This window comes from Microchirus variegatus, assembly GCF_963457635.1.
Source record: "Microchirus variegatus genome assembly, chromosome: 6".
Taxonomy (NCBI): domain Eukaryota; kingdom Metazoa; phylum Chordata; class Actinopteri; order Pleuronectiformes; family Soleidae; genus Microchirus; species Microchirus variegatus.
Window position 1 is genome coordinate 33,302,266 of NC_139807.1, and position 10,247 is coordinate 33,312,512.

Consider the following 10,247-nt stretch of genomic DNA (forward strand, 5'->3'; position numbering starts at 1 on the left):
TATATATGGTAACAGAAATGTGTTACTTGGTATTAACCTGTAATTAGAAGGTAAGAAAAATGGCCAAAATACTGGGTAATTACTGTTATTGTTATTGTATTAATGCTTAAATTACATTATGTTAACGCTTATATTACTTAAAGGTGCATTATGTAATAAATCATAAAATCCTCCTAATATGTCACAGAGACTCAGGAATAATGTTCATATAACAAACTGAACTCACCAACAACAACAGTACAGACAAAATATTTGCCTTAAAAAATATATTTTGCAGACTGCAAATGATGTTTATGTTTTTGAAATCATGTTTTGGTGTCATGTGTCTACCAATCATTGCAGTCAGTAGAGTCTCAGCTGCAGAGCAACCACGGGTTGAACAGTTACGTCAGAAAACGAAACCTAAAAGACCTCTGTGTTTTGAATTTGAATGTAGTAACTGTTTTTGGCCACATTCACATATGGCGCCTTTACATTACATTATATTAACGTTTATATTATTACTATTACGCTAAACTGTGGAACTGCAATCTGGTCATTAAAATGATTACAAATGCGATTTCTTTCTGTTTTTTTTCCTTTGGCGGCCCTCAGTCCAATGTTGGGTTCCTAAATTGGCCTCAGGTGTCAAGAACCCCCGATTCAGATGAAATGGATTCTAAAGAAGTCAAACTCTGGTGATGTTTGACTGTGTTTTGTTTTAAATTGGGTTAAAGGTTTCCGTGCAAACTAAAAGCAAAGGTGAATCCAGCAGCATGTGTAGACTGTGTTTGTTTACAGAGTTTTATTGACTCGCTAAAGCTAACACAGTGGTCATGTAAATTTTCTGCTCTAATTAAATAGCAGATATCCCCGTGTGCAACCTATGGACTTGTACTTTGACATTATTGACGCTCTGTGATGACATTTATTTCGGTGGATGCGTTTCATGGTGCACGTCTGAGCCTTTTCTCACAGTGTTTATCTGTTTTTAATCTCTTTTCTGAACTCTCCCCTTTGTACGCTTTACTGATAAGAAACAAGCAAACAGACAGTGGACACTTTAAGAGCTGTAACATCACAGAGCAGCAGCGTCAACATCTGAATCAGACATTGTAAAGATAATAAATCATACGAGGTTATGTTTTAAAGACCTTTATTTTAGAGAAACCGAGTTGGAACTGGTGGATTTTTGCACATGTATCAGTTTTGAAGACCTTAAAAAACGTAAAGAGGCTCATCAGGACCATGAAGCTGACCGGGACCATCCTGAACCTGGAGATCACCGATCACAGCACAGACACCGGACATTTAAACAACACCATGGTGACGCCACTGCAAACAGCGACAACAGGTGAGATGACTTCAAATTCACCTAAATCAGGGCTCTGCAACCTTTAGAATGAAAAGGGACATTTTTGTCCCCTCTCCACCCCAAAAAAATAATAATCTGGAGCTGCAAAACTGGAAAAAACTGCTCCTTAAAATGAAGATTAAAAAAAAATTATGTTTTTTTTTTAAATACATATATACTCTATTTAAATAACTACAGTTTGTCGCAGGTTGATACCCAACCTCTAATGTGTGGAAAAACGACTTTAAAATGAAATAGTACATGGATCTAAAGAAGGAAAGTACTTCAAATGTGTACATCTTTATGTACACATTTGTTTAATGAATTTCGGAGAAGGTTTTTCAAAGACAAAGAAAATAACAAAACACTTATTTGCGCCTTTATCTGCACAAAAAAAGAGTGAAAAACATGAGAAGGAGAAACTGCAGAGAGGCTGAAGAGCCACATGAGGCTCCAGAGCCACAGGTTAAAGACCCCTGACCTAAATCAACCTGAACAAACACAAGATTATAGCATTTTATCTCTTGTTGCTCGTCTAAAATTGTGGTAGTTATTATCTTCAGAAACAGAAATGTATACATGTATATATGGCTGCAACTAACAAGCATTTTTCTTTATTAAAGTGGACCTATTAAGGCTGTTTTTTAGTGTGTGTCTGCGTCATTACCTTGTTTATGAAGCCCTGAAGGTTCTAAACAAACAGTTCAGCCACTGCTGAGAACGCTGTGTTTTATTGTAATCTCAGGCTCAGCGAGATCTCTGAAAAAACCCGGTCCGGTTACGTAAACAGCGGTTCTCCTGAACAGCAGATCCTCCTGCTCCGGGCACTAGTCCGGGCACATCCGGTTGCGTACATTGAACCGCAGAAGAAGAATAACGTCCGTTGTGGAGGTGTTTCACGAGCGACAGTGTCTTCTGACTCTGGGTCTGACTCCGGGTCAAAGGTCGTCAAAGGGACTGAGGCGGGGAGTTGTGAAGAAGCTATTTTTAAACACTGTTAAAACAATGTTTTGATAATAAGTAGCAGTGCATCCACCGTTCCAGAGGGGGGCGCTGTGCTTCTGAGAGCGGGTGTGCTGAATATGTCACTTCTGGGTACTGGCCAATCACAAGACAGTTAGGAAGGCTCTACGCTGGCTGGCCAATCACAACACAGTCTTCTGGGTGTGAGATTTATGTCTGAAATATCGCGGCTAAGGAACAGTGTCAGAAAAGAGGATTTCTATCGGCTCGTTTACAGCAACTAGGAGGTTTTTGAGCATAAAAACAAGTTAATGTATGTAAGTAGACCTCCATAACTAACATATATGTGCAACAGGACCACTCTATGTGAGCTTTAAGCAAGTCATTTAAAGTCCAAGAGTTGGAGACACATCAGTGATTTGTCGTAAAATATTCGTGAAATAATCTCATCCTTTCATTCTGATCTCATTTTGTTTTCATGTTGATAATTGCGTCCTCTGTAGATTTCATAACCGAGGCTCAGCTCAACTAAACTAAACTAAACCACGGCCGTTTTCCTTTTCCACTTTAAATGAAAAAAGCTTTTACCAACAGAGCGTTTCTTCAGCTGCAGATAACTGCGAGGCAAATGTATTTTAATCTCTTAATTCAATCTCGCTGATCTTTGACCACAGAAAGCATTTTCCCTGTTAAATTGCAATCCCTCGCTGCTTCATCTCCCTAAACTAAGTATGCAATTTACATACATTATTGCCCGGGGTCTGTGCAGCACACCGCTCTGAGAACATGGATGTGATGGTCAGCTCTTAAAGAGTCAGTCAAACAGCGGCAAGATGCAATTTACAGAAACATAGGAGGAGAATTTAAACACAGCAGAGAGCAGTGGAATGTGACTCGTCACTGAAGGTCACTGAAGGTCACTGACCTCTAACTGCTTTAATTAAATGGGGAGTTTTCTCTTCTTCTCGGGTAATAACCTGCAATCCCCCCCCCCCCCACCTATATAACCTTCTTTCATTATCACCACTGCTGCTACTAAACCTATATAAAAGGTGCCGAGGTGATATTTAAGGGGCTGTGAGTTCATCACAGAGACGATGATGAGCGACGGCGTCCATCACGGCGTCTGCTCTTAACTAAGCACACACACACACACACACACTCATCTGTCTCGGACGCTTTGGGGCTCGTTAGAAGAGGCACGGGGGTATTTATTTATTCATTCCGGACCAAATATGAGGGGTTTTAAAGGTCAAAGAGCAATTTCTCTACCCTGTTCAAACATTTCATCAGTATATTTTTAAAAATATATATATATATACATAACGCTGTATGTTTTATGTTGTTATTGTCTGAGCTCCATAATTCAAAAAGAAAAGGACAGATTCTCTGAGGATGTACATCATTGGTTCTCAAAGTGCAGCCCGGGGACCAATGGCGGCCCGCAGAAACATTTCTGGCGGCCCCGCAGTGAATAACATTATTTATTGGACATTACTGGATACAGACCAATAAGTGTAAACAAAAATACTGGGCATTTACCTGGTTTCTATATGGTGAATTTTTGTGTTTTATTGGGTTATAAGCTGGTAATAAGCAGGTAGCTAGTAAATATAACAGAAATGTGTTACTTGGTATTAACCTGTAATTAGAAGGTAAGAAAAATGGCCAAAATACTGGGTAATTACCCAGTAAATTATAAAGCGTTATTATATTAATGCTTATATTACGTTTTATTAACGCTTATATTTATATATATAAAATCTGGTCATTAAAATGATTACAAATGGATTTTTTTCTGGTTTTCTTTCTTTGGCGGCCCTCAGTCCAATGTTGGATTCCTAAATTGACCCTCAGGTGTCAAAACTTTGAGAACCCCTGATGTTGTGTTTGGCTCAAGGAAGAGATTATTCCATTTTGGTCGTCGTATAGATAAAGATTCAGTTTCTGTTTTTGTCTTTTAAAGAAAAACTGAGCAGTGTTGATGTAGCTTTACCCTCTGAGTGGTTTCTCTGTTAATTCACAGCGTCAGCACCGACCTTATCGCCATCCCAGTCTGAGAGAGGAACATCCCAATGTTCCATTTGCTCAGACAGAGCCACAGGTAAACACTACGGTGCATCCAGCTGCGACGGCTGCAAGGGCTTCTTCAGGAGGAGCGTTCGAAACAACCACGCGTACACCTGCAGGTGATGAAAAACACATCATTCATTATTCAACACTTTATTGTATACATTGTTTTTCTGCCATCATGTTAAATAAACTCTAAAAAACATATATATACTCACCAGGAATAATAACAAAGTTGCTGTTGACTGAGCCATTAGTTTGTGTTAACATAACTCAGTGCTGCTCAAGAGAAGATCTATAATCAGTTCTTAAACCTGACAATATTCACATGTAGCTGTGGTTTCTCCTGACAAATATTCAACTGAACTCCTCAGGTTTGACAGACAGTGCACTGTGGACAAAGACAAGAGGAACCAGTGTCGCTACTGCAGATTACAGAAGTGTGTCGAGGCTGGAATGAAAAAGGAAGGTCAGCCGAAAATGTCTTTCCTCTTTTATTAAATGCACCGTGTCTTTAAAATTCTACAAGCATCTGTCTGTAAAGCAAGTTCCGTCTGTGTGTCTGTCATTTACCATCATAATAGTCGGCATCGCCCTGAAGGATCCGTTGAAAATATTTGCAAACCTCTTGAGGAATAATTTTAATGAATTTTTGAAATTCAGGAAATGATCCATCTGCCCAGATGCACTTTGACAGTGAGCTGACTTTAATCTCAAAATCAAAAAGTATCTCGAAATGACTTGAAATTTACCACCATAATAGTCAGCAACACCCTGAACAAGGATCTGTTGAAAATATTTAAACCTCTTAAGGAATAGTTTTAATGCATTTTTGAAATCCAGGAAATAATCTACTTTGCCAGAGAGCTGACTTTCTTCAAAAAAACAAAAAGTATGTCGGAATAACTTGAAATTTACCACCATAATAGACGGCATCGCCCTGAACAAGAATCCGTTGAAAATATTTGAAAACCTCTTAAGGAATAATTTTAATGAATTTTTGAAATTCAGGAAATTATCCTTTTGCCCTGATGCACTTTGAAAGTGAACTGAGTTTCTTCGAAAAAACATTAGGTACATCCATGCTGTGCCTAATGAGGTTGCACAGTGTTTGTATTATGTTAGCCTTTACGTTCCTTATCATGCATTACATTAACTGAAGAATCTTCTTCAGCTCCCACTATAGGAATACATACTTCCTACAGGCACTGCACTAGTTATTATCAATCCACAAGAATGTGCACATATACAAGTTTCAGATCACCATCCCAAACTTTAAAGTTCACTGCTCTTCTCCCGTCTATAGAGCAAAGGAGGAGGAGCTGTGGAATCATGAGAGGTTTACAATGGAGGGAAAAACACATTTTAATTCATATCTTGAGATACAGTGAGTGTGTCCGCATTGATTTGCCACGTGTATTTATGTGCACTATGTGAATCTTTAGCCCTATTTTCCACCGACTTGCACAGTTGAGCAGGGAGAACGAGATGTGATTAGAGGAGCCGTGAACAGTCCCCACACATGAATAATTAACGTGACTGTGTAGGGGCAAATATTTGCTTTGCATTTTTTTTTTTCTGGAAAGATGCTGCTCACAAACCCCCTGAAGTGAAGGCCAAGGCTACACATTTACAAAAGTTCTCTTCCCTAATTTGCCCGGTTTGTGTAACAGGCGGCGGAATCACTTTCAGAAAGAAAGAAAACAAACAGCGTCTGCCTGGACTGCACTCATTCTACACTCGACCTCTGAAACTGTTCCTCCCAGTTCAGACGTAACTGATGTTGCTCCAAAGATTAATTTCTGACATTGTCATGTAGAACCAGGCCAGAGAGACGCACTCCATCTCCTGCAGTTTGATGAATACACTCCTGATTATTTGATATGAGGAGTCAGCTCTGATGATGGATTACTCTGACACGTACGCGTATGTCCTGTTGTCTGACTTTCCAAACCTACACTGGAGGCTTTTTTCGGCGCCACTCTTTTCCTCGGTGTACGTTCACAGCAGGGTCATCAACATGTGGAGCTAAACATAATCCACACCATCAAGCATCCGCTCGTCCGTGTCCATTTGTTACTGTCAGCGGTGAATGTAAAGAGCTGTTAACATCAGGATATTCAAATGAGATCCACAGAGAGTGCAAACATACGCTGAGGATCTCTGAGTCTCGCTCACTAGCATCAGCACCAATCTCACACAGTTAAAGGTGCATTATGTAATAAATGATAAAATCCTCCTAATATGTCACAGAGACTCAGGAATAATGTTCATATAACAAACTGAACTCACCAACAACAACAGTACAGACAAAATATTTGCATTAAAAAAATATCTTTTGCAGACTGCAAATCATGTTTATGTTTTGAAATCGTGTTTTGGCGTCATGTGGCGCCACCTACCGCCGTCTACCAATCATTGCAGTCAGTAGAGTCTCAGCTGTTGCCAGTTATGTCTGGGCTACAATGTCGGAGAAAACGAAACCTAAAAGACCTCGGTATTTTGAATTTGAATGTAGGGACCGTATTTGGCCACATTCTTACATATGGCGCCTTTAACATTGTGTATCTGCGCCATTACCTTGTTTATGAAGCCCTGAAGGTTCTAAACAAACAGTTCAGTCACTGCTGAGAACGCTGTGTTTTATTGTAATCTCGGGCTCAGCGAGATCTCTGAAAAAACCCGGTCCGGTTACGTAAGCAGATCGTCCTGCTCCGGGCACTAGTCCGGGCACATCCGGTTGCGTACGTTGAACCGCAGAAGAAGAATAACGTCCGTTGTGGAGGTGTTTCACGAGCGACAGTGTCTTCTGACTCTGGGTCTGACTCTGGGTCTGACTCCGGGTCAAAGGTCGTCAAAGGGACTGAGGCGGGGAGTCGTGAAGAAGCTATTTTTAAACACTGTTAAAACAATGTTTTGATAATGAGGAGCAGTGCATCCACTGTTCCAGAGGGGGGAGCTGTGCTTCTGAGAGCGGGTGTGCTGAATATGTCACTTCCGGGTACTGGCCAATCACAAGACATTTGAGTCTTGAGTCTGAAATATCGCGGCTGGGAAACAGCGTCAGAAAAGAGGATTTCTATCGGCTCGTTTACAGCAACTAGGAGGTTTTTGAGCATAAAAACAAGTTAATGTATGTAAGTAGACCTCCATAACTAACATATATGTGCAACAGGACCACTCTATGGGAGCTTTAATGTCACAGTACAGAGCACAGAGGGACATTGTGCAGTCAAAGAGTCGATCTTCTCTGTTTTCGATGCTGTTTATTCTCTGGGATCTGCAGCTGTTCAGAATGAGAGAGACTGCATCAGCGTTCACAGAGGAGGAGCCAAAGCACAGACTGTGAGCTCTCTGTGCATCACTGTGCTGCTGCGAGCAGAGGCCAGCGTGCAACAGGTAAACACACACACCTGACACTTCGTATGATGCTCGACAACACGCTCGTCACGGGAGTCAGAGACAAAGACTTTAAATGAGCAGCGGTTAAATCCTGCTTGTAGCTGCCGGCTGTATTCAGTTACTCGCTGCCAAGGGACCACGTCTAATCACAGGCAATTTAATTGCACTAACTTGATCTGGGATTGTGTTCAATCGCCTTCAAATGAATAATAATAACGTGATTCAATTTTGCATGTAAAAGTGCAGAGAAAGCTGTTTTATGATGTCCAGAACCTCTCGTACCTGCCTCATCTCACCACAGCACATATAAACGCATCATCAGCATCATCACCTTCCTCATCTTCCTCATATGAAGCCTCACATGTTGCTTCTCTGACCTCAGCCCTCAGTGCTGCTCTCACCTCAGAGTCACGACGTCGACGCCAAGAAGACGGCCTGCATCGCTGATGTGTTTCAGTCCATGAAGCAGCAACTCCTCCTGCTGGTGGAGTGGACCAAACACATCCCAGAGTTCTGCAGCCTCCCTTTAGACGACAGGGTGAGAAGACGATGCATTTCCCAGAGTTAAAATAACGTTAAATAGTTGACTTAACAACATTTCTAATAAAAACCAACTATTATCAAAGCTTCTTTTTCATTGGAAGCATTTCACTTTAGACTTTTCCTGAGCGTATTTTATCTGATATTGGAGTTAAATGTAAATGTTAGTGGTGCTTTATGATTAAAATAACTGAATTTAAAACTATTCAAGAGTGTATTTGAGCTATATTAGTGTTAAATTTAATCTTATGGTGTTACTGTCACACATACATTGTTAATTTAAACATTTGTTATTATTTACAGAATGAAATAATAATGGCCAACGTGTCTGAATATCTGTGTTTGTAGGTCACTTTGCTACGAACTCACTCTGCAGAGCATCTCATTCTCGGTGCAGCCAAACGTTCTCTTCCTTACAACGATCTTATTCTTCTGGGTAAGATTGTCCACTTACATCCTGAGGGAATTATATTTATAGGTTTTGCATATTGTTGTGACACATTTTACATTTTAAGAACACGCGTTTGTGTTTATTGAGCAGGAAATGACTTTGTGATCCCCCTGAGTGGTGCACAGATGGAAGTGTCCAGAGTGGCCTTCAGGATTCAAGAGGAGCTGGTGAAGCCTTTCAGAGAGCTGGACGTCACAGACACGGAGTTCGCCGTCCTCAAAACGATCGTCTTCTTTAACCCTGGTCAGTCGACTCTAAGAGAGGTTCAGGAAGGTTTTAAAGTCAGGATGTGTGACAGCGTTGGCATTAAGAGGTTGTTTCAAATGATGAAAACTATCAGCTCCACATAACTGTCTCTGTTATGTGAGGACATAACGGAGACAACAGCAACATTGAGCTAAAAAAGCAAGACAAACGAGAGCAGGTTGGAGTACGACGAGTTTCAGAAGTTAATTCTGCTGCTAAAGAATCCTGGTCTTTCAGCTCTATGACGGGATGAAGAGGTTTTTTCTTCACCTGCCACTGTATTCACACGCACTCTCCCTGTGTCAGGTCTGATAGTATTGCTTGACAAAGCCCAGTTTGAGATGCACAGAAAACCAGAGAACATGAGGACGAATGAACTGGCAAATATAGTGGTTTGATTCTGTCTAGACTTTAGATTATTTACAATAATTAAGCTGTTATTGTTGTATTTAAACACCTTTTCAATCATTCTGTTGAAGATACTTCTGTATTATTATCTTTCAATATCAACCTGTTGTTTAGTGATCGACTGAAAATTATGCCCATTCATTTTTTCTTATTATCCGATTATCTTCAATAGATTTGTGCACTTTTGGTAAAAAGTTGTAGTCTTTTTGTTGCATGATCTCTCTTCTCTAACATTGTCCCTGGCCTGTGTCTCTCAGACTGTTCGGGCTTGAAAAGTCCTCGACTCATCAGAAATATACGTTTCCAAGCCCAACTGTTGCTGGAAGAAGCGACGTGTGAGCAGAGGGGAAGGTTTGGTGAGCTGCTGCTGACTCTTCCTGCTCTGCAGAGTGTGGCCTGGCAGATGGTGGAGACTCTGCATTTAGCACAACTGCTGGGTGAAGCCAGGATGGACAGTCTTTTACTGGAGATGCTGCTGGGAGAGGAAGCCAAAAATCAACATGAAACGAGTACAAGCTGCTAGAGAATTTACTGAGCTGTTCACTGTAACAGTCACTGAGTTCCCACTGTTGACTTTTGCATGTTTAGATTTTAGCAACAATAATCTCCTCTTCTTTCAGACAACAGCAAGACTCAAGACCAACAAAGAGCTTCAGCTGAAAACTGCTCCTCTGTCATGAGTGACGCTGCAACATGTGAGCACTCACTAACACAACACAACAAACACAAGCAACAATCACAAACAACAATGAGACACAACAATCAAACAACGAGACAACAATCACAAACAATAATCAGACACAACAAACACAAACTGAACAATCACAGACAACA

At 40.7% G+C, this 10,247-nt stretch overlaps 1 protein-coding gene across 1 annotated transcript; it reads left to right on the forward strand.

The window, feature by feature from the left end:
• Nucleotides 1-1,227: 1,227 nt before the first annotated feature.
• hnf4b (hepatic nuclear factor 4, beta) lies at nt 1,228-9,936 on the forward strand (the record flags this gene model as incomplete). Its single annotated transcript, XM_083890879.1, has 8 exons — nt 1,228-1,333; nt 4,323-4,485; nt 4,741-4,835; nt 7,653-7,765; nt 8,151-8,306; nt 8,657-8,744; nt 8,850-9,002; nt 9,671-9,936. The coding sequence occupies 8 exons, from the start codon at nt 1,228-1,230 to the stop codon at nt 9,934-9,936; spliced, it is 1,140 nt and encodes a 379-aa protein (XP_083747005.1).
• Between the last annotated feature and the right edge of the window lie 311 nt (nt 9,937-10,247).